Genomic DNA, 25288 nt, shown 5'->3' with positions numbered 1-25288 from the left:
AAAGTGGGGTGGGGGGGATAAATTAGGAGTTTGGGATTAGCAGATACACACTACTATATATAAAAGATAAACAACAAAGTCCTACTGTATAGCACAATATCTTGTACTATACTCAATATCTTGTAACAAACCATAATGGAAAAGAATGAAAAATAATACATCTACATACATACAGCTGAATCACTTTGCTATACGCCAGAAACTAACACAATATTATAAATCAACTATTCTTCAATTAAAAAAATTTTTTAAATTTGCAATTTGCATAACTGACAAAGGACTTGTATCCAAAATGTATAAAGAATTCTCAAAAATCATCAATAAGAAAACAGCTAAATTTAAAAAAATAAAATAGGCAAATAATTTAAACACACACTTCACCAAAGAAGACACACAGATGGCCATTAAGCCCATGAAAAGTTGCTCAACGTAATTAGTCATTGGAGAAATGCAAATTAAAATTATAATGAGATACCTCTACACACCCATTGAAATGGCTAAAATGAAAGAAACCCAAACTGACAATACTAAGTTTTGGTGAGGAAGTGGAGTGACTGGAACTCTCATATGTTGCTGGTGGACATACAGAATGGTACAGCCACTTTGGAAAAGAGTTTCTCCATTTCTTTTATAAACATACACTTACCACATGAACCAGTGATCCATTTCCTCTTTGCCCAAGAAAATTGAAAACTTACATTTAGATGAAAACTTTATATGAAAAAAAAAAAGCAGCTTTATTCATAACTGTAAAAAACTGGAAACAACCCACATGTTCTTTAACAGGTGAATGAATAAACTGTGGTTCATCTCTGTAATGGAATACTACTCAGCAACAGAAAGGAACAAACTGATGATACAGGCAACAGCGTGGCTGAATCTTACATGCATTACCTTAAGTGAACGAAACCAGACTCAAAAGCCAAGATACGGCGTGGTGGCACTTAAATGACTTTCTGGAAAAGACAAAACTATAGGGATGGAGAAGAGGTTCATGGTTGCCGGGTCCGGGGTGGGGGTGAGGTTAGGGTTAGGGATGGGGGAAGGGCTGGCTCCAAAGGAGCAACAGGAGAGAATTTTGGGGGGTGATGGAGCCGTTCTGTGTTTTTGTTTTTTTTTTTGCTGTACGCGGGCCTCTCACTGTTGTGGCCTCTCCCGTTGCGGAGCACAGGCTCCGGACGCGCAGGCTCAGCGGCCATGGCTCACGGGCCCAGCCGCTCCGCGGCATGTGGGATCTTCCCAGACCGGGGCACGAACCCACGTCCCCTGCATCGGCAGGCAGACTCTCAACCACTGCGCCACCAGGGAAGCCCCGTTCTGTGTTTTGACTGTGGAGGTGCTGGGATATAATGAGCATGCACTAAATGTTAGCTATTATTATAGTCGTCTTGTTTGTATAGCACGTATCACATTGTAGCAGAATGATTTGTCTACATGCTTCTCTTCCTTTCTAGCCCAGGAACTTGGTGAGGACAGGAACAGTATCTTGTTGATTTTTGTACCTGCAGGGGCTAGCCCCGTCAGTGCCTGTGAGTGAAAGATGCTCACTGAATGTTTGTCAAGTGAATGGAAGGATCATTTAGTGAGTAGTTACCGGGGGTAGGGATGCTGAAAGCCTTTATCCTCACTGTGCACATCGCCATCACCATCATCAGAAAACAGCCACAAAGTACCTGTTATCTCATGGAGCTCAAAGGCATAAGCTGCACTCTGGCCTTCCCCTCTTCACACCCTCCTCCAAGTTGGGACCCAAGTTGGGCAGTGGTTGCTCGCTCTCAGATGCACTTAGCAACTCGGAATCCCCATGGCTCCTCTCCTGCTGCTTTAAGCACCGGCAGCCTTTGCTCGCTTCAGCCCAGACCCACGTCCCGGCACTTAGACAGGGACATGGGCCCAGGTCAGGGCTGGAGGTGGGAATTACACAAGTGGGTCTTCAGTCATGGCCACGACGTAGGGCTTGACTCCTTCCGTCCATGAGCTCCCGGCCTCTTTGGGGAGCTTATATATGCTGCACCAACAGTTATGGGGTTCTGATGCTATCCAGAGATTTACTTTCAGTTGAATGGATCAAAATATGATGAATTGTCTTTATAATTAGGTAAATAAGGAGCCGAAAGATTGCTTATGTCAGCCTCCTGGGAGCTAGGAGTGGCGAGCTTTGGGTTCTGCCCTTGGTCCTGCTCTGTTTGTATTTAGATCACGGCGAATGTGGATAATGAACACATTATGTTCATTAGGATTTGTAGTTGGGAGATAGATCATATCTCAACAGATTAGACCCATAGGGAGGAATTAAAAGGGATAAATGTCAGTTTCTGCTCTTAGGTGCCCAAATCCAATAATGGACATGTTGGAATGAGGTGGGCTTAGTTAAACTGAAGCACATGAAGAAGACCTGGGCTTTTAGGCAATGCAAGCTCGGTATGAAACCAGGAGTGTGATGTGGCTACCAGTAGGCTAATGCTATCAGGTTACATTAACAGAGGCGTAGTTTACAGAACAGAGGAGGGGAGTGAGATGTTTACTCTCTGAGCCATCTGACCTCACCTTGAGTATGGTGTTCAGTTCTGACAGTCATGTTTTAGTAAAGACATTTACAACCTGTAATGTCAGTGAAGGACAATCAGAATGATGAGGTAACTTAGTGCCAGTTAATCTAAGTAAAGGTTGGAGAGATTTCGCCTGAAGAAGGAAGATTGGCTTCATTCACCATAGCTGGCAATACTTAAAGGGGTTTCTTGTGGAAGAGTGATTCAACGATTCTCTGTGCCTCTAAAGCAGTGCTGTACACAATAGAACTTTCTGTGATGATGGGAATGTTTGACATCTGTGCTGTTTAATAGCTACTAGACAGATGTGATTTTGAGCAATTAAAGTGTAGTAACTGAATTTTACATTTAATTTTAACTAATTAAAATAGCCAAATGTGGCTACCATATTGGACACTGCCACTCTAGAGGAGAAATAAAAGAATAGAATAGGGGTTGGCAAATTTTTTTTTTGTAAAGGGTGAGATACTAACTATTTTGGGCTTTGCTGGCCATATGGTATCTGTGCAGCTACTCAGCTCTGCCATCATAGTGTAAGAATATAGACCATATATAAAAGAATCATTGTGTCTACGTTCCAATGAAACTTTATTGATGGAAACTGAAATTTGAATATGATATAGTTTTTACATGCCACAAAATAGTATTCTTCTTTTGATTTTTTTCTACTATATTAAAGGTGTAAAAACCATTGTTAGCTCACAGGTTGTACAGAAATGGGTGGCAGGCTAGATTTGGCCTGCAGGCTGTAGTTTGCTGACCCTGGCTTAGTGTGTGGGTGGAAACCTTAGGGAGTTATATGTAAGTTCAGTAAAGGAAGATGATGATTAATTAGAGGTAGCCAGGGACGGAAGGAGCATCTTCAGTAAGTGGTGAGTTTCTTGTTACTACAGGGTTCAGGACTGTTGAGGGTGGGGTGGCAGCTTCATTGCTTCAGCAATTCTGCCAAGTGTTCAGGGACCGCTGGGATGTGCCTTCCTGGGGGAGTTGGTTTGTCCATTTGTGTGCAGCCCAGGAGAGGACCTAAGACGTCCACACCCTAAGAGAGGACACTCTCCTGTCTGAATACCACCTTGTTCTGTCCCTGAGTCTCCCTGGGGACACCTGGGGGACAAGGTGGGCCGGGGTTAGGAAGCTTCACCTCTAGTTAGTTCTTTCTGTGCCTGGGTCATGCCTCGTTCTGTGACCAGAGAAGGTCACTTCCAACATTCTCCCCTCCAGACAAAGGGGGAAACCATTGCTCTCTGGGGACCTCTGAGTCTCTGTCCAGAATGACCTTGAGAACCCAAGTGCGCGATGGACCGAGGTGTGATGCCTTGACCGTCCAGGAGCTGACCGTCCAGGCTGTGGACGGCTAGAGATTGGGTTGTTTCTATTCCTGTCAACTCTGCTTTCTCGATTTTTCTCTTCTCCCATTTGCCTGACTTCTATCCATTTGACTTCTAATCAGCATCTCTGCCAGAATGAACAAAAATAAAAAGGAAACAGCTTTTTCCTGAAGGAGAAAATGGAAAGTGCTGGTTTGAAGTTTTAAATTTTTGTATGCCTTTACCCAAACCCCAAACTACTCTCATCGAAACTGTTTTCTCTACATTTTTGTGAAGCACAGGAAACTTAAAAAACTTTATTTTGGGGATTTAAAAAATTGAGATATATTTGACATACAGCATTGAGTACCTTTAAGGTGTACAGCATAGAGATTTGCTACATTGATGTTGCAATATGGTTGCCACTGTAGCGTTAGCTAACACCTCTGTCCCATCACATAGTTATCATTTCTTCAAGTACTGGGAACAATTAAGATCTAGTCTCTTAGCAAGTTTAATGTTTATAATACGATTTTGTTGTCTGTAATCACTGCACTGTGTTAGGTCTCCAGGACTTATTTATCTGTTAGTTTTAAGTATCTACCCTTAAACAACATCCCTCCCGTTCCCTCTTTTGGGGATTTTTTTTTTTTTTTTGGAGGGTACACAGGCCTCTCACTGTTGTGGCCTCTCCCGTTGCAGAGCACAGGCTCTGGACACGCAGGCTCTGAAGCCATGGCTCACGGGCCCAGCCGCTCTGCGGCATGTGGGATCTTCCCGGACCAGGGCACGAACCTGTGTCCCCTGCATCGGCAGGCGGGCTCTCAACCATTGCGCCACCAGGGAAGCCCTCTTTTGGGGATTTTTAAGCATACACAGACATAGACAGGAGAGTACAATCAACCCCAGGTGCCCATTACCAGCTTTGGCAGTGATTGACCCCTGGCCAGTCTTGTGTCATTGATACACTTCGCCCGCCTCCTGAGTTATTTTGGACCAAATCAGAGGAAGCTTTTGATGTGGTGCATTGACGCTAACATCTTGATTCTGTGTTTGCTGTTTCAGATAATTGCCTTTGATGAGTTAAGGACGGATTTTAAGAACCCCATCGACCAGTGCAACCCTGTTCATGCGGTAGGTGGTGGGTGCTGGTGGCCGGAAGGGTGGTGTCACCCCAGGCCACCCGGGGCCTGTGAAGGAGGGCGAGGTCTCCATGAGTAGGAGGAGTGAAGTGCAGGCTCGGCCCGGGCTGCACCTCCATGCCTGGCTCGGGGCGGTCTTTCCTCAGGCTGCTGAGGTCTCCATTTATCATGTAAAGTCAAGTATAGCAGTCCCACCACCCGGGTGGGAGAGGTCTGTGTGCTGTGGCTGTGGAGTCCTCAAGGCCCCATGTTAGTGGGTTTTGGCTACGCCCCCTTGAACAAGGAGAGAGGCTCGGGCTGGCCACCATGTTGGCAGGTGTAGGAGCATCACCATGGCTGTCCCTGCTCTGCACTTGGCCAGGTTTCTCCGAGGGAGGCTTGCAGGGGGGTTGTTGTATGCAGCTACTCACCCCATATCCTTCACCCGGGAAACATTCATCTCGGGAGATTCTGCAGGCCTGAGGTCAGCTTGCCTCCCCCTGGGGAACCCGATGCCGTCTGGTTGTCCGGCCCGGGTTCAGCATGTGAGAGACCTCCTGCCCCAGCACCTGCTCTTCCCAGAGTTCTGCTGCGCCAGCTGGCTTGTCGCGCCGTGCCTGCTGCCCTCCCACGTGCCCTGGAATGGATGCAGAAAGAGGCCTCGACGCAAGGAGAGGAGGGAGACCTCACGTCTGTTGAGTGGGGGTGGGTGTTGGCTGTCCGCCCCTCTGCTCAGTGCAGCCCACATCCCAGAGCCAGGCACCAGCCCGCCTGTGGACAGAGCCTTTTCCAGACACTTTCCAGACCAGGACCACTGGGCCCAAAGGATGGAGCTCACGGTTCACGCGAGTCCGTCTCTCAGTCTAAGCTCGCTGGGCCTGCATTGAGTTGAACTTCCTTCCAAGCCCTGGTTTCCAGCGCCAAGGCACGCTTTTGTTTGAATAGTTCTGTTGATAGTTTGATAGTTTCAGTCAAAAGTTTTAGAGAGAACACCGGAATTTTCTAGTGTGAATATATATATATATGAAAAATATATATTGGTATGAATATTAACCTGGAAGGCTTATGACATCATTCTTTAGTGACAGGGACGAGAGGTCTGTTCTCCTTAACTGCAGGCCCCCTGAAGAGGGCTGTGCTCTTAGGGAGGTACCAGAAGACCAGGGGAGCAGGCTTTGGTGTCACCCTCTCTAAAGTACAGGGTTATTATTGGAGTTGCTTTTTTGCGTTTTTACTACATGCTAGGACCTATATATATGTAACCTATAATCCTCACAGCTCTGCTAGACAGGCATTATTTACCCAGTTTATAGACTCTTATCCAAGGACTCAAAGCTCATGAGCAGTGAAGTCAGGATTGGAGCCCAAGTCTGCCGGGGTTCTTACCACCTACTCTACGTTGTGCCTTTAAGAGCCTGATTTTATAATCCCTTTGGCATCAAATTCTTTGATTCTATGAAAGAGAGCCTAACCCTCTCCAAGTCAACTGTGTGAAGCGGAATTTTGTGACAAGTTGGAAGAATCCCTAGATCCACCTGAAAACTTACTATATCTTATGAAACTTGTCATTATTAAAATCTGTCTTGTTTCCAACTGCCAGCCTCACCACCACCGGTGATAACTTGGCTCCTGTAGGCCTGAACGCGTTGCACCTTGGGTCTCCTTTCTTTCTGGATGCTTTTGTGTTTGGCCCCAGCATCCCACACTTGGCTCGTCAACATCGACCGGGTGCACAGAGCTGCCCTAGTCCAAGAGGGTGCTTCTGTTTGGAATGCCAGGGAGTCAAGAGCCTGCTTCCCTTCCTCCTGGTGGCTTGGGCTCGAGTTAGAAAGCGGCTCACTTAGAACACCCAGAGTTTCTTGTGTGATCTCAGGGTAAATACTAGTGAAGAAATAGTGCCCTGCCCCTCAATTCCATCATGCGAATTCAACACTGGGGTGCAGGAGGTTGGCCAAACCATGAGACGGGTTTGTGGAGCCCGTTTCCATCTCACCTTGGCAGGTTCCTTAGTTCGGGCAGAGCAAAGAAAATTAGGACCCGTGTATGCCCCACTGGGAGCTTCTGTGCAAGGTCAGTGCAAGGACAGAAACTGCACACAGTAGGCGCTCAAATAACTATTTGTTGATGGAAGAATGAATGACTGAAGGGTGAGGTTGCATAGCAGAGAAGCTGGATCTCAACTCTTTATTCCTATTATTAAAAAGCCACACTTCTTCACAGATGTAGGAAACAAACTTATGGTTATCAGGGGAAGTGGGGGATTGGGATTGACATATACACACCACTATATATAAAATAGGTAACTAATAAGGACCTCCTGTATAGCATAGGGAACTCTACTCAGTACTCTGTAATGACCTATATGGGAAAAGAATCTTACAAAGAGTGTATATCTGTATATGTATAACTGATTCACTTTACTGTACACCCAAAACTAACACAACTTTGTAAATCAACTATACTCCAATAAAAATTAAAAAAAATAAAGCCACACTTTTAATTAGTTAATGAATTAATTAAGGAGTCTGGGTCCCAAAGGCCAGACATCTCATGGATAGACTCAAGCCCTTAAGTAAAGGACTCTTGTCTGAGATTTTTTAAAAAATCCATAGAAACCCTAAATGGAAGTGTATTAGACACATTTCCCCCAGTTTTTATGATGTTACTCCCTGGCAGGAACTTAAACACTTTGGAAGCCTCATTTAACTCATCTTTAAGCTCTTTGGGCCCCTGTAGATCCTCTGAAGCAGCATCTCAGGCTCAGGTGGCTTGACAAAGCTGCTTCACTGCTCGGTAACTCCAGCCCTGGATGGACTTGTGTTATAAACAATTGCTGATTGGTGTGATGCTTTTTTTTTTTTTAAAGAAGATGTTGGGGGTAGGAGTTTATTAATTAATTTATTTATTTTTGCTGTGTTGGGTCTTCATTTCTGTGCGAGGGCTTTCTCTAGTTGTGGCAAGCAGGGGCCACTGTTCATCGCGGTGCACGGGCCTCTCACTATCGCGGCCTCTCTTGTTGCGGAGCACAGGCTCCAGACGCGCACAGGCTCAGTAGTTGTGGCTCATGGGCCCAGTCGCTCCGCGGCATGTGGGATCCTCCCAGACCGGGGCTCGAACCCGTGTCCCCTGCATTAGCAGGCAGATTCTCAACCACTGCACCACCGGGGAAGCCCTGTGTGATGTATTTCTAAATCAATGTGCATGAGGCCCACTGGTTCTTTGGATTTAAGCTCCAAATATTGTCAGACCCTCTGGGTGGACCCCTCTTCTATGTGGTAGGAAGAGGAGGAATGTTTGTTTTAACTCCTAGTTTCTCATGTTAACCCTTTCCCCTTCCTTTTGCCAGCTGGGCATTTAATATCATTGTAAAGTAATGAGAAATGTCCTTTAGAGGATCTGACTTGCTGGGGAAGGAGCTAGCGTGTGTCCTGAACCTCCCTCTTACATGCCTGTTATCTCACACCTTTTCCCACTATTCTCCATTTAGGCAGCCTCAGTGCCCAGCTCTGTTTGTGCTTGTGTGTGCACGCATGCACACACACGTGTATTGAGGAGGATGTGGTCTGTCTTCCTAGCCATGTGGATGCTAATTTGTCCTGATGTGGGCTCTTTCCTCTGGGCTTAAAGGGTGCACAGGAATCACTATATTTATGATTTAATTAGGGAAATTGAGGTATCCCAGCCACCTGTCGTCTCCTGATCCACGAGGAATCTCATTATGATCACATCGACCGCAACCAAATTGCCTCAGTAATGATGCACTGGGAGATGCCACAGCTGTGTTCAGAGTGGCTTCAGAAATCGCAGAAGTCTCTGCGGGAAAGGGGAGGCGGCACTTAGTGTGTTAGGCGAGCATCATCACCTGTGCAGCCCCGGAGCGTCTTCCTTTGGCAGCGAGCCACACTCTGGAGATAGACTTGGGCATCTTGAAAAGTCTTAGCCCGGGGGCACTGCTGGTGTCTAATTGAGTGGGGAGATTGCTTCCTCTAAATACAGCCACTTTAGAAAAATAAAACCAATGGGCAGAGAACTTCCCCACCTCACGCACTAATCAGGCACACATGCTCTTCGCGGCTTGAATGGGAAGCCCTCCCCGGGGACCCGACCGCAGCCTTTGGATTCGTGAGCATGTGGTGCCCGTTCTGCGGTTTGACTGTCTTATAGGGACACAGAGGCTGCAGGAAAAAGTACAGAAACCTATGCTGGGCTGAGAGGGAAGCTGAGCCCATGCTGTGTGCTGGGAAAGTTCAGTTAAGAGCAAATAACTATGACAAGGTAGATGGAGAAAAGCTCAAAGCTCTTTTTTTCCTTTCAATTTTATTGAAATATAACTGACATATAGCAGTGTATTTAGTTTAAGCTGTATAGCATAATGACTTGACTTACATATATTGCTTAATTGCTTAATTGGTTAACATCCATCATTTCATACAGATACAAAAGAAAAAAGAAAAAGAGTGATGAAAATTTTGGGATTTATTCACTTAGCAGCCTTCAAATATGCCACACAGCAGTGTTAGGTATAGTCATCACGTTGTACATTACATCCCCAGGAATTACATCTTATGACTGGAAGATTGTACCTTTTGATCGCCTTTATCCAATTCCCTCTCCAGCTCTGATTACCACAGATATGAGTTGGTTTTGTTGTTCTTGTTTTGTTTTGTTTTTAGATTCCACATGTAAGTGAGATCATACAGTGTTTGTCTTTCTCGGACTTATTTCACTTAACACAGTGCCCTCGAGGTCCGTCCATGTTGTTGCAAAAGGCAAGATTTACTTCTTTCTTATGGCTGAATAATATTCCATTATATATGTGTATACCACAACTGCTTTATCCATTCATTTGTCAGTGGACACTTAGGTTGTTTCCATGCCTTGGCTATTGTAAAAACTGCTGTTATGAACATGGGGGTGTAGATATCTCTTCAACATAGTGATTTTGTTTCCTTTGGCTATATCCGGAAGTGGAATGATGAATCATGTGGTACTTCTATTTTTAACTTTTTGAGGAACCTCCATACTGTTTTCCACAGTGGCTGTGTCAATTCACATCCCCACCAACAGTGCACCAGGGTTCCCTTTTTTCCCACAGCCTCATCAGCACTTGTTACCTCTTTTCTTTTTGAGGCTAGTCATTCTAACAGGTGTGAGGTGATATCTCATTGTGGGTTTAATTTGCATTTCCCTGGGGATTAGTGATATTGAGCACCTTTTCAGGTACCTGGGGGCCATCTGTATGTCTTCTTTGGAAGAATGTCTATTTTCCTCTGCCCATCTTTAATTGGATCATTTGGTGTTTTGCTGTTGAGTTGTATGAGCAGAAACTCTTGTTAGGGAAAGCCACTTGAGTGAGAGCATGGAGGTCATGACTGGGAGGGATCTGTGGTGGGTTCTGCCTCCTCTACTAGGGGCTGAATGTGGGGCTTCTCATGTTCTTTCAGCAGAAAATCTAACCTCCCCTCTCTTTTCTTTCCCATGCATCCTGATAGCGGGAACGGCTGAGGAACATCGAGCGCATCTGCTTCCTTCTACGAAAGGTCAGTGCAAGCACCCGGTGACGGAATTTGGATGGTCACGTGGTCACGGTGGTCACACAGTGGGAGGGGCTGGTGAGGCTCAGTGCCTGCTTCGGTCCTGTCTCCCCACAGAGGCAAATGGTGGCGGGGGAGGAGGAGGTGGGAGCACGTGATCACTTCTTTGGACACCTCCAGAGACAGGAGGAGCTAATTAAAAGGGATGGCCATCAATCAGTGTCAGGACAGCACTGGATATTTGCAAGTGCCCTCTGGTTGGATTTAGAGGTTCTTTATCTTTGCATGATGATGGATGGCATTTACAGCTGATGTTGCCTCACAGCCTTTGTTCCTGTCTGATGCGGGGCTCAGAAACGCTCCCACCTTGGCTCAGCCAAGTTTTTAACTGGTTGTTGGGTTTCCTTTGAGGTTTCAACCTGCCACTCAGCTTTGCAGTTTGATTGACAGCATCATCAGGAGTGTCGGAGGGGTGGGAAGGGAGATGTTATTAAAGCGGGAACCAAGCATTTAGAGTTGCTCTGAATGGCTGGGCAGTAGGTCACAGCTGCCCTCAATGCATTCAGGAAGCACACGTGTGCATGCATATTCACGTGTGCATGTGCAGCTCAAGTTTAGTATTTAGCAGGACTCTGTGACGTAGCTCGGGTACCTCTGTGGCAGAGAGACCAGTCTGCCACGCTCCGGTAAGGAAAGCGAGTACTTTTTTGCAGCAAAGTGTGGAGAACAGCAACTTGCATGTAAAACTAACAGTATCCATTGCCTTGAGCCAAAGGACAGCCCCGATCTCTGTTCAGAGCAGATGCGCTACAGGCCATAGGAAAGCCACCTGTCAACCCAAAAGAAGTTTTTGAGCCTTATGTGAATAGGAGAGAGACCAAATGCCATGCCAAAAATTGATGGAAGGGAAACAATTTTGCAAGCATTTGAAATCTTTTCTATATTTCAATTAATGATACCTTTCCTTGGGAGAGAGAGCTTGATCAAGAAGTCAATGATTTTTCTAGCTAATTACTTGTCCTTTAATGTTTTCCAAGAGACTCAGTATGTCATAGTTCCACATCTTTGTCACAGTGGGGAAGTAAGCTCAGATAATGAAAGTACTAGTGATCCGAGGAATAAAAAATGATTAAGAAAATAGCACATGACATTTGGTATTAAGGGAACTTCATGAATTTGTAAATTATTTTCCCAGATAATGTCTCGGACACCAATAACCTGCTCCAGCTGTCACTTCCCTAGACTCTAGTTTGTTCTTTAAGACTGACACCCAAGTGTCTTTCACACTGCAAGTTGCCCTTTTTTCCCCATTTTGAATGTACCGTCCTGAATTCTCTGGCAGAGCAATAACCTACATCCATCACATTTGAGCTTTGCTCGTTTTTCTGTGTTGCTTGACCACTGACTCTAGCCAGACAGCAGGCAATGGCCTGTGGCTGCCTCTGCCGAGGTCCTACTTTACTGTCCTGTGCTACACGGTAAATCCTGTTCCTTAACCTATTTTGTGTAAAGGAGTTTGTATCTGCTAATCCCATGGTCCTCGTTTGTCCTTCCCCTCCTCCCTCTCCCCTTTGGAAACCAGGCATCTATTTTCTATGTCTGTGAGTCTGTTTCTTCTGTTTTGTATATAGATTCATTTGTCTTATTTTTTAGATTCCACATAGAAGTGATTTCATTTAGTATTTCTTTCTCTGTCCGACTTACTCAACTAAGCATAATATTCTCCAGGTCCATCCATGTTGCTGCAAATGGCAGTATTTCATTCCTGTTTCATGGCTGAGTCATATTCCATTGTATATGTACATGTACCACATCTTCTTTATCCGTTCATCTGTTGATGGATATTTGGGTTGCTTTCGTGTCTTGGCTACTGTAAATAGTGCTGCAACTAACATTGGGGTGCATGTATCTTGTGGAATTATAGTTTTGTCCAGGTATATGCCCAGGACTGGGATTGCTGGATCATATGGCAGCTGTATTTTTAGTGTTTTAAGGAACCTCCATACTGTTCTCCATAGTGGCTGCACCAATTTACATTCCCACCAATAGTGCAGGAGGGTTCCCTTTTCTCCACACCCTCTCCAGCATTTATTTTTTGTAGACTTTTTGATGATGGCCATTCTGACAGGTGTGAGGTAATAATACCTCGTTGTAGTTTTGATTTGCGTTTCTCCAGTGACATTGAGCATCTTTTCATGTGCCTATTGGCCATTTGTATGTCTTCTTTGGAGAAATGTCTATTTAGTTCTTCTGCCCATTTTTTGATTGTTTTTTTGTTGTTGTTGTAGTTATTGAGTTGTATGAGCTGTTTGTATATTTTGGAGATTAACTCCCTGTTAGTTGCATCGTTTGCACATATTTCCTCACATTCCATAGGTTGTCTTTTTGTTTTGTTGATGGTTTCCTTTGCTGTGCAAAAGCTTTTAAGTTTGATTAGGTCCCATCATAGTCTTTTCATTTCTTCATTTCAACAGTGTCCATGACATGGCACAAAACTTATATTTTACCACATGTACTCCTTACATCATATTTGTATTTTTAAATCAAATTTAACTCTTTATTGTACTCCTTACGACACAGAAGGTCTCTAGCCTACAGTTTCCATCCCATTCCTTTCCTCTGTGTTTATGCCCTCTCCCCTCTTTGTAGTCTGTAGTTTAACCTTACAAATAAGTTCTCAAGCCAGTTCTGGTTCCTTGCACTGGAAGAGTGGTGGAGGGTGGTGGTGATGTATACAGGCTTCTGCTGCTTCCTGCCTGTGCCCTGATTATCTGTGTAACCCTCAGTGTGACTCTGAAGTGGGGGTGATAAGTACAGCACCCTCCTCGTGGAGTTGTGAGAATTAAATGAGATAATACATGTGCGTCTAGCTCATCAATGCTTGGCACGTACTAAATGTTATTGTTATTATTATATGACACTTAGCTGATACCTAAAACTTCCTGTAACATCCCCGAGCACACCCGTGGTGCTGGAGGAAGCTGAGGTAATCCTCGGCTGGCGGCAGCCCCCTTAGCACCTCCTCCCATTTTCTTGGGTAACTGTCATTTGACGTTTGAGCAGAGTCACGGGGCAGGAAGGCCTGGGCCTCCTCTCTCCTGGCTCATTTCGAATGGGCTTCTGAGTTCAGATTCCCAAGCTGTGAGCACATGCTGGGGGCGGTGGAGAGGGCTGATGGACTTCGTTAGCATCCCCACCTTCTGGGAACTGTACCTTCCAAGAAATTTCTTGGAGCTCATCTCCTAAACACCCCAGAATGTGATGCATCTCAGCAGCTGATTGTTGTTAAACCACCTCCTCAGCTTTCTCGGGAGAAAGGAAGGGATTTTCAAAGTGGATCCATTTTTAGCTCTATAATTATCAGGAAATGTGTTCTCTGGGTGATTGTCTGAACTGCAGGATTCTTGTGTCGATTTGTGCTCATGATTCATTCTTTCGTGGCGAGAGCCACTTGCCCCTTGTGCTGTGCTCCCCACTGGGCATGCTGTCACTCTGAGGGTCGCTGTCAAGTGCGGCTTTGGGAGCGTGGAGAGCATGGAGAGCAGACGTTGGTTAGATGGCTGCTCTCGGGCACGCGAAAGGTCCTTGTCCGGAGGACACTGTCTAGGGGCCTCCTGTTGCGTCTCCAAGTTCAGGCAATGGTTAGAGGAAGTGAACTTAAGTGAGAGCCGCAGATTGGCATGAGAATAAAGAGAAACTTTCTTCATAAGCAGCTGTCCTCTAACCTTGAGGTTGGTCGTCCTGGGGGCTAAGAAATGTTCACCTCCCTTAGGCGGAGTTAGGCAGCCTGATGTCTGCAATGGTTTTGAGTTAGATGGAGCCCGCCTGAGAGGGGCGACTTAGTTGCATAGTTTGGGATGTCCCTTTGGTTTGACAAATCTGTGATTCTCCATTTCGCCCCCTGATTTCCCCGAGAGTGTGTCCAGTCTCACTGCAGGTTTTCTGACAGTGGTGGATATAAAAAGCTCTAGTGTGTGGATAATTTTCGCTCTCTTCATTGAGCAGTTGCAGTGGGACAAGAAAGAGGACGATGAGTGGGTTGGGGGTGAGGGTGAAGGTGACGGTGTTGAGTCCCTTGGGGAGGTATAACCAGTCTGGGGGCGGGGGGGCCAGGTGCTCCAAGTTTAATTCTGGAGAGAATGAGGCAGTGGTAAGGCCACGAGTGTAATCACTGATGGCCACCAATGCCCCTCCCCGTTTCATGCTTATCAGAACCACACATCTGTCTTAGGGGAGGCATCACGCTGTGAAGTGAAGCTGAATGGTGTGAACCTGGTTGCACTGCAGAAATTCCGCGATGTGCTTCTGAAAGCAGGGCCTGGGGCATCTGGGGAATGGATATGACACTTCTATAGTGTAAAGTCAGTTTGCTAAGTAGGAAGATTGCATTATTGTTCCCAATTCTTCACCCTCCCCCGTATCCAGGACTGGCTATGTAATTTGCAGGGCCCAGTTAAAAATGAAAATGTGGGGCTCCATGATGAAAAGTTATTAGGAATTTTACGAAGCAGAGGATTCAGCCAAAGGTGGGACCCTTCTGAGCGTGGGACCCAGGTGCATCTGCACAGGTGACATGTCCCTGAAGCCGGCCCTGCCTGTATCCATGACCTTTGCATATGATTTTGCAGTTCCTCCTGAGAGAAGCAGAGTACATTTCCCCTCCCTGCTGATGGAGGGCTCTGCCATGTGACGGACGGGATGTGTCCACTGGAATGTGGCTGGGCTTGTGTGTACTGAGGGCTTAAGAGTTACTGGGTGTTTCTGCTCCTTTTCTTGCACTTCTGACATCATCAAGGCCAGCCCTCTGATGCAAGGAGCATGAGAGGCAGGGGATACAGACCTGAGGCCACCTGTAGCTCAGAGCCAAGCACACTAGATCAGGTGACCCCCAGTCAACCTCTAGATGCATGAGCAAGTATAAATGATTATTGTTTTAGGGCACCGAATTTTGGAGTGATTTGTTATGCAGCATTATTATGGCAATAGCTAACTGATACTGTAAGCATCTGCCACTTTTATAAGGGGGAAAATCTTTTTTCTTTTTTAAAGAGATTCTATTCTGTGCCAGAGATCTGCCATTTGCTGACTCTACAAATTTATAAAATAGACAGTTTCAAAGTCTGTTCCAATTTCTTTGACCTAGGAGGAAGCTACTAAATACATTTATGTACCAGAACCTAGAGAAAGACTCATGTCACTTTGGAGCACACAATTTGTTGTGCATTAACTGCTTGGGAGAATGGTGACGACGGTGCCTTTTCTCTAATTATTGGCACTCCCTGCCACAAGGGATTGGCTTAATTTCCAGTCTTTTTAGCCGTTAACGCAGTTCTTCCTGCAGGGCTCTGGAGGGAATGGTCTGTTTTCATGGAGAGACATAATACAGGGAAAAGGGACACAAAAAGTCAGAGGCAGTTGTGTGGAATGCCTTTGAGAGGCCATCCTTGACTCAGAAGTTTTCCAGATCAGAATTCTCTGTGGCTTGGGGAATTGCTAAGGCGTGACAATGCTGCTTACTTTTCCTGAGTGACTACTGTATGCCTTTGAAAGGATTAACTCTTTTAATCCTCACAACATTTCTATGAAGTAGTCATGATTAATAGCCCCACTTAAAAGGTGTGTCATATTTCATAAGCTGGTAGAGCTGGGATTTGAAGGCAAGTCTGTTTGAACAGAGTCCACATTTTCAGTCACCACATGAAAGGGGAAATTGTTGGTTCGCTTTGAAACATGCTCCTTAAGGACCACTACTACAGCAATATTGCTCAGCTATTTTAGAGGGAAGATACAAATACCAAAGCTACAGAGGGCTTCCGGGACCCTATAATATGCTTGGCTCACCGTCATGGGGCCAAGTGGATTCCTTTAAGGCTCTTTTCTAATTCTATTTAATTTCTTGGTGGGATGGTTCACCCCTAGAGGGAATGTTTGAAGAAAAGTAAAAATATCCTGGAATAAAACTTGCATAGTTCAGAAACCATGTCTCACGTATAATTTATCTACAGATGCTTTCTGTGGCAAACTCCTTGTTAGTCAGAGGGAAAGATGGGACATTTTACTCACTGTGTAAATAGTGATGCTGTCACGGGGTTGCTGAACCAGAAGCCAGAGGAGGAGCCCTGTCCTCGCTTCACTCCACTCCCGAGGCTGCAGCAGGAGAAGCCGAGGACTTCACAACAGCTGCCTTACGTATGGGCTCTGGCCTCTCACTCGAATCTGGGGAGCTGGTTGGCCCTATCCTTATTAGTTCTCCATTGCCATGATATTAGCGACTCAGGACAACTACGATTTATCTTTCTCATGAGTCCATGGGTCATCTGGTGGTTCCACTGATTTTGCCTGGGCTTATAGGGAGAAGGGGGTGTTCTTCTGGTCTTTGCTGGGGCTCATTCATGTGTCTGGCAGGCAGCAGACCGTAAGCTAATCTAGGATGGCCTCAGCTGGGATGGGCCATCTCATTCTCCAAAGACTAATCTAGACTTGTTCTCATGGTGTCATAGAAGCAAGAGAAGAAGTGGAAATACACAAGCACTTTTTCAAGCTTTGGTTTGCATCAGATCTATTAGTGTCCTATTATTGGCCGAAGTGAGTCACATGGCCAAGCCCAGGGTCACAGTGGGAGGGACTACAGAGTTACAGGGCAAAGGGTGTGGATACAGGGAGACCATTAATGGGTACCATGAATGCCATCAATCTACCACATATTTGTAGGAGAGGGATGAGTTATCACCTTACTCCTGTTAGAATGGGGATGAGATAGCAGATGCTAGTGAGGATGTGGAGAAAAGGAATTCCTTGTGAACTGTTGGTGGGATTGTAAATTGGTACAGCCCCCTGTGAAAAACAGTATGGAGGTTCTTCAAAAAGTTAAAAATAGAACTTCCATGTGATTCAGAAATTCCACTTCTGGGTGTATATCCAAAGGAAATAAAAACACTATGTTGAAGTGATGACCTGCACCCCCATGTTCACAGCAGCTTGTTTTTTTACAATAGCAAAGACATGGAAACAACCTAAGTGTCCACTGACAGATGAATGGCTAAAGCGCTTGTGATATATATATTTCAGACATAAAAAAGAAGGAAATCCTGCCATTTGTGACAACATGGCGTTGTGCTAAGTGAAATAAGGCAAAGACAAATGCTGTATGACCTCACTTATGTGCGGAATCTAAAAATAAAATAATACGAATAACAAACTCATAAAAAGGAGATCAGATTTTTGGTTATCAGAGGGGGAGAGGGAGTTTGAAGAAGGTGATCAGAAGGTACACACTTCCAGTTTATAAGATGATTGAGCACTAGGGATGTAAGGTACAGCATGATGACTGCAGTTAACTGGTACATGCTATATTTGAAAGTTAGGAAAGTAAATCCTAAGAGTTCTCCTCACAAGGAAAAAAACATTTTTCTTCTTCTTTTGTATCTATATGAAATGATGGATGTTAACTAAACTTATTGTGGTAGTCATTTCACAGTATATGTAAGTCAAATCATTATGCTATATGCCTTAAATTTACACAGTGCTGTATGTCAATGATATCTCAGTGAAACTGGGGGAAAAAGCCTCAGAGGTTGGAGATTTTGCAGATTTTCTCTAGGATGGTGACATAGACTCTTAGATGTGTGGGTCTACACCTCTATGGTGGTACTTGCAACACTGCCTCATTGTCTCTTTGGATGCCTGCCTCCCCCATTAGTTTGTGAGTTCCACGAAGGAGGAACCCCAACGTCTTATTCATCTTTGAATTCCCAGCACATAGTGTGACATAAGGTTGATGTTCACTATATGATTAGGAGATGAAACGCTAGAACTGGAACAGACCTTGAAGGTCATCTAGCCAGATCCCTCCTTTTCAGAGGGGAAATTGAGACCAGAGGGCTAATGGTGAAGTGACACCAGAACCAGGGTGTCCTGGGCTGCTGGTGCAGCTCGGCCACCGAGTCCTTCTCAGAGACTGGGGTCACTGAAGCTGAACAGAGCTCGACTCAACAGCAAGCTCTCTGGAGACAGGGACCATCCCTTCCTTGTTCACTAGTGTGTCTATAGGACCAAGCGCCGTGTCTTTCAATGAGTAACATTTCCCCCATCCCTACCCCCTATCAGTGGCCATTTCACTGTGAGTAGCATTTACTATGCATGAATTCTGTCTTTCCTCCCTGGGTACTGATCTCAGAGGGACAGCAGTAAGCGGTCTTGAAGAGACATCTTAGTTTCCTGCCCAGGAATTGAACCTGGGTAGCCTGGGTGAAAACCAGGAATCCTAGCTGCTAGTCAACCAGGGGCTAGAGGCTAGAAGCAAAGTTCCCTGGCTCTTGCCCCGTTTGAAAGCAAAACTGTTTCAAGGAGGCAAAAACTGCAAAAACAGGTACAAAATTTATTATTAGAGACACAGCACAATAAGTGGGAGAGCACACAGAGAAGGTTTGTTTATTTCATACAGAAGCAAGGCAGAAATACACACCTGGAGAGAAGGACTTTGGGCGCCCTCTCTAATGAGAGGTGATTTAAATCACTTATGTAGGACAGTCCTTCCGGGTCTTTGTTTACCTTTGGCCAAGTATCTCATTTCTTTTCCCACATCTGACCTGTTCTAAGACCCTACCCAACATGCGTGCGCAACTTTTTGCTAAGGTGGATTCCACCACAGAGGCCTGTAGGGATATGTCCACACTTATTATGGGGTGGTGCCTCTTCCGTTTTTCCCTTCCCCAAGGAACCTTCCTGCGCACGTGCAGACAGGGAAGTTTTCCTTGACCTCAAGAGTGGTCATCTCACCTCTTTACTCCAGCAGAGCTCAGCTTCTGCCACCAGCTTTGTCTTTGGAGTGTCTGGGGAAAACAAAGCTTCAATTTTACTCCACTTAACAAACACCAGCAGTCCAGCCCAGGGGTCCATCTATCTCCTACCTCAGTACAACCCCACAGCAAGCTGGCATCTGATAGGCCTGGGAATAAGGCTGCACATCTTTATATTGTGGAGTTCCAGGCAAATATTGTGGAAAAGATCGACAGAGAAAGACCAAGCATCGTATGATATCCCTTTCATAGAGAATCTTTAAAAAATGATACAAATGAACTTATTTATAAAACAGAAACAGACTCACAGACGTAAAGAGTGAACTTATGGTTACCAGGGGGGAAACGGGGAATAGATTGGGAGTTTGGAATTGACATGTACACACTGCTATATTTAAAATAGTTAACCAGGACTTCCCTGGTGGCGCAGTGATTAAGAATCCGCCTGCCGGGCTTCCCTGGTGGCGCAGTGGTTGAGAGTCCGCCTGCCGATGCAGGGGACACGGGTTCGTGGCCCGGTCCGGGAAGATCCCACATGCCGCGGAGCGGCTGAGCCTGTGTGTTCGGAGCCTGTGCTCCTCAACGGGAGAGGCCACAACAGTGAGAGGCCAGCGTACCGGAAGAAAAAAAAGAATCCGCCTGCCAATGCAGGGGACACAGGTTCGATCCCTGGTCCGGGAAGATCCCACATCTTCCCAGACCAGGAAGGCAACTAAACCCGTGCGCCACAACTACTGAGCCATGAGCCACAGCTACTGAGCCCGCATGCCCCAACTACTCAAGCCTGTGTGCCTAGAGCCCGTGTTCCACAACAAGAGAAGCCTGCACACTGCAACGAAGAGAAGCCCCCGCTCACCGCAACTAGAGAAAGCCCATGTGCAGCAACAAAAACCCAACACAGCCAAAAGTAAATAAATATATAAATAATTTTTTAAAAAGGTGCTTTAAAAAATAACTAAATAAAAAAAACAAAATAGATAACAAACAAGGACCAACTGTATAGCACAGGGAACTCTGCTCAATATTCTGTAATAACCTAAATGGGAAAAGAGTTTGAAAAAGAATAGGTACATGTAGATGTATCACTGAATCATTTTGCTGTACGCCTGAAACTAACACAACATTGTTACGTAACTGTACTCCAATATAAAAGAAAAATTAAAAAAGACACAAAATAAGCAGTTCTCTAGTGCAAGGTGGTCTCTTTTAGGTGGATTCATGGGGGGCAGGCTCTGCTTGGGCAATATTATCATCTGCAGCAGAATTCCAAGTGTGAGGAGAGTTCCCTAAACATTCCTCCAGTGACTACTCTACATGTCCTCCTGTCATGACAACTATACAGAAATCTTAGTTCCTTCCCATCATAAGAGGTGGTCTCCTTAGTACTGTAAGTATTCAAGGACTTTATTTTCATAATTCTGACTATCTGTGAGCAGCTCTGAAGGTCAGCCACATGTAGTAATCTGCAGTAAATCGGCATCATGAATTTGAACCCTGCATGTTTTGAGGCTAGTGGCATGAACGAGCCTAGTCAGCTGCCTAGCACCCTCATCTTAACACGCTTCGTTGTTCTCCACTCATTATTGTACATCCAGGAGTTCTCATCAATAGCTCAGAGAGAGCACTTAGAATTTTCTGTGAAACTTTGCTGCCTTTATTGTGAAAAATCATATGCTAGGATAGTGTCAGGAAGTGGCGAACGGTAGAGTTCACTGTTCTGTTGTGTTTGTCATTAGTGGCACTGGTGGTTTCTAATCGTTATGCATCTCAAAATCCCCCATGGAGATTTTCCACTATACATCTGCTTAAGAAACACTTCCAGAAATTCTGCTCTAATAGGTAGGGTCCAGTATTTAGAAAATGCCCATATGTGCTTCTCATGGGTGGCCAAGGTGGGGGAACACTGTGGGAAATATCTGGTGAGCTGGGCAGTTGGTGAATGTGCTGGTGATTCATAAGCAGCTCCCCAAAAGACTCCCCAGGATCTGGAGAATTGAGTCTGCTGAGGGAGAGGGGAAAGGGAGAAGAGCTTCAACCCATAGAGGCTGGCAGTGGGCGGGAAATACGGCCAGCTGCCGACTCCTTTGTGGATTGCCCAGGAGTGCCGAGCCCTGGGCTTGAGGAACATCTCCCCAGCCTGCTCCGTCCTGGCTGTGTGTGGAGGGAGCATCTTCCTGACTCATGGCATGATGGAAGCTTGTGCCAGTCAGCTTCACAAAGGAAGTCCAGAGGCCCTTGTAGTGGTGGAGGAAGAAATCCTGAAACCATGATTGACCTTAGGGTGCATCATTGAGAGTGGTCCCCAACTTTGACTCTGCCTCACATCACATCTGGACAGGTTATTAAAAATACAGATTCATGGGACTTCCCTAGTGGCACAGTGGTTAAGAATCTGCCTGCCAATGCAGGGGACACGGGTTTGAGCCCTGGTCCGGGAAGATCCCACATGCCACGGAGCAACTATGACCATGCGCCACAACTACTGAGCCTGTGCTCTAGAGCCCGTGAACCACAACTACTGAGCCCACTGGCCACAACTGCTGAAGTCCGTGTGCCTAGAGCCTGAGCTCTGCAACAAGAGAAGCCACCACAATGAGAAGCCCACACACCACAACGAAGAGTAGCCCCCGCTCGCTGCAACTAGAGAAAGCCCATACACAGCAACGAAGACCCAACGCAGCCAAAAATAAATAAATAAATAAATTAGTTAAAAAACAAACCAAAAAACCAACTTTAAAAAAAAATACAGATTCATGAATGCCCACCCCCTGTGATGCTTAATTTTATATGTCAAATTGGCTGGGCCATGGTGCCCAGGTATGTGGTTGGACATTATTCTAGATGTTTCTTTGAGGGTATTTTTTGGATGCGATTAACGTTTAAATTGGTGAACTTTGAATAAAGCAGATTACCCTCCATAAGGTGGGTGGGCCTCATCCAATCAGTTGAAGGTCTCGATGGAACAAAGACTGACCTCCCCAAATAAGAGGGAATTCTGCAGGAAATGGCCTTCAGACTTCAACTGCAAGGCTGGCTCTTCCTGGATCTCCAGCCTGTTAGCCCCCCTGCAAAATTCGGCCTTCCAAACCACTACAATTGCCTGAGCTGATTCCTTAAAATCTCTTTCTCTCTTTATATCTCTCTCTCTATATATATGTCTATATCTCTGTGTATCTGTAAACACACACATACATGCATCCTGTTCATTCTGTTTCTCTGGAGAATCCTAACATATCCCCATCAATCCTGGGAAGTTCAGGTTCAGTAGGTCTGTGGAGGGGCCCTGGGCCTGCTGTGTAACTGAATCTCCTGTGAGTTGGATAAAATGATCTGCCTTCACCAAATGGTAAATATTTGCTCCAGGTCACTCAGCTCATGGGTCTGGTTCCAGAGCCCATGCTTACTCTCCTTCTCTCTTGCTGCTTCCGTCCATAGGAGCTGGTAACTTTGCACACCTTTTGTAGAGCTTCTGTTGACCCTAGCGGTCAGTCTCTACAGGCGGCTAACCAAGAGACTGACGACACTCAGTTTCCCCTGTAGTCTTCACAGACTGTGTGGGCCAGAAGAAGGAGGCTGGTTAACTTAACCGCATTCATCGGCAAAGCAGATTCTCACAGCAGGACCTAAGCAGATTTATGGACTCTCAGTAGTTTTGCTATGAGAAATCACCAAGTCATTGACCGTTCTGACAGAAATCGTTTGCTCTTCTGTCACACCTTTTTCCTCTCCTTAATATACAAAGGAACTCCAGGTATTGTAGGACGTGATGGAGGCAGGAAAGCGTATTGGGATGTGGGTTCCACTGTGAGTAAAAGATACAAGGGAGCCTGCGCTGTCTGGGGGGGAGCCCGTCCAGGCTGAGGGTGGGATGGGAGGGGGACCCTGCCTGCCAGGGTTGTCTGGGGACCCAGGCTCCTCCTGCCCTCAGAGCTCTGCCATCGTTAGGGCATTTTCTTGTCCATGTGGTCCATGAGGGCGTCACACCATGATGTCCTTTCAAGCAGCAGGATGGAGGGGGAAGAGGAAAAGGGCCGTTTCCGTGAAGGATGTGACCCAGAAGCTGCACACATCACTTCCGCTTAACTCATCAGCCAGATCGTAGGCAAATGGCCACATCTGGTCTTTTGTGGGGGTCTCTATGCTCAGCTCCAAATTGAGGATTTTATTCCATAGAGAAGGTGGGTGGACGCTGGATGACAGCTGCAGGCCTTGGTCTCAGGGAGGAATTCAGTCAGCAGAGTGGCCAGGGCAGGGCACCCAGCCACCGACGTGCACCCCAGAACCCAAGGGCAGTGTGAGGTGGCCAGTGGGGATGGCGGGCAGAGAGACTAGGCACTAGAGGTTGAGGTGATGTCTGATGGTACCTGGAGGAGCCTGGGCATGGTCGAGGGTGGAGAAAGGAGCTGGGGAATCCTGGGTGTTGGTCTTGGCTTCCGATGGGAGCCAATCTGAATTTCTTCATTCATTCAACTGGAGTTCCTTTAGACCTGCTATGTACATAGTCCTGTATTATGTGCTGGTGTGTGTGTGTGTGTGTGTGTGTGTGTGTGTGTGTGTGTGTGTGTGTGTGTGTGTGTGTGTGTGTGTGTGTGTGTGTGTGTGTGTGAGATGTGTCAGTTGTGAAGACCTCCATTCAGCTAAAGGGGGTCTCATTTTTCTCTCTGATTTCCTTCCCAAGAATTTCAAAGCTCTGATCACACAATATCTTGTATTACAGTCACTTGTACACATTATCTTCCACAGCTGTGTTCTTGAAGGTGGGGATCACGTCCTCCTAATTTTTGTATCTGCTGCGTTGCCTAACGTGGTATCTGATTCATGTTAATTAGCTAAATGTATCAGTGAACGTGAGCCTGGCAACCACACAATGACTTGGATAATGAGTTTCATAATGTGTGTGGCAGAATTATCACTGCTGAGCATGGGATTGAGGCAAGTGAAGGAAACCAAAGAAAGGGCCATGGCAGGTGTGATGTGCTTTGTCTTATCAGAGCACCTTCACTGCCCAGAGGGTGAGCATGGGAATGGATGTAGTTAGAAGGGCTGGTCTTCAAGCTTGGCTGTACCTTGGAATCACCCGGGGAGCTTAAAAAGTACTGTTCCTGGATCCCACCCCCAGAGTTTCTGTTTCATTGGTCTGGAATGCAGCCTGGGCATTGGTGGGGGTGGAGGGGAGGTTTGAAAAACTCCCTAGATGATTCTAATGTGTAGCGAGCCTGCAAATCACTGAGTTGGAGGGCAGGGCAGGCTTCGGCAATGCAGGTGGGGAGGCATTTTCCTTTTCTCGGTCCCCCAGAGTATGATTTAGAGAGCCGTAATTTTCTAAATGGTACCAGAGTAAAAGCAATAATTTACCAACGGGTGCCCAGGTGAACTGAAGGAATGAGCGCCTGACTTCCTGCTTCCCAGTCAACCCAGCAGGTGACTCATTGCAAGTAATCGGCAGACAACTTGTTTTTTCGGTGGGAGGTTTGCTTCTAGATGCTCCCTCTTCCAAAATGTGATGAGAAGTAAAAATTCTGTTTTTCGACCCCCCAAATGCCCACCCTTTCAGATACTCAATTTTTGCCCTTTCTAAATTGCTTGAAAAGCAAGAAACATTTCTGGGTCACGTTTCTAGGCCATAAAATGTGCCAGTATTACCAAATCCTGATGGCCTCTTATTCCCTGTAGCACTGGCCAGTCTCTGTCTCTCCCAACAATTGGAACCGGGTACCAGCCTCTACCCAGGCAGGGAGCCTGAGAGCCCTGCAAGGAGCGATGAGAACTCCTACGGGCTCCCGGCTTGCGCTGAACTAATTCCGATGCTCCAGATGTATCTTCTCCCCACGGCATAGCTGTATTGCGGCATTACCATGCTGGTTCCATTCGCAACTTGTATGTGGTTTGTTATTCTTTAAGCAGTTTGGGGCATCGGGCCTCCCCCAGCACAGAGTTTCACTGGCTCTGATTCCTAAGCTGTCTCTATGGCACAGACAA

At 46.0% G+C, this 25288-nt stretch overlaps 1 protein-coding gene across 6 annotated transcripts in view; it reads left to right on the top strand.

The window, feature by feature from the left end:
* CNIH3 (cornichon family AMPA receptor auxiliary protein 3) overlaps positions 1-25288 on the top strand; it is a 282654-nt gene that overhangs the window by 203987 nt on the left and 53379 nt on the right. For all 6 annotated transcript variants that reach the window (XM_049705909.1, XM_033430406.2, XM_049705911.1 and 3 more), the window contains 2 exons: positions 4922-4990; positions 10470-10517. In XM_049705909.1, the coding sequence (XP_049561866.1) occupies positions 4922-4990; positions 10470-10517 (117 nt within the window). The remainder of the gene's footprint in view (positions 1-4921; positions 4991-10469; positions 10518-25288) is intronic.

The sequence above is a fragment of the Orcinus orca genome, chromosome 1 (assembly GCF_937001465.1).
Source record: "Orcinus orca chromosome 1, mOrcOrc1.1, whole genome shotgun sequence".
NCBI classification, from domain to species: Eukaryota; Metazoa; Chordata; class Mammalia; order Artiodactyla; family Delphinidae; genus Orcinus; species Orcinus orca.
Note: the sequence above shows the minus strand (reverse complement) of the source record. Positions and strands in the feature narration are given on the sequence as shown.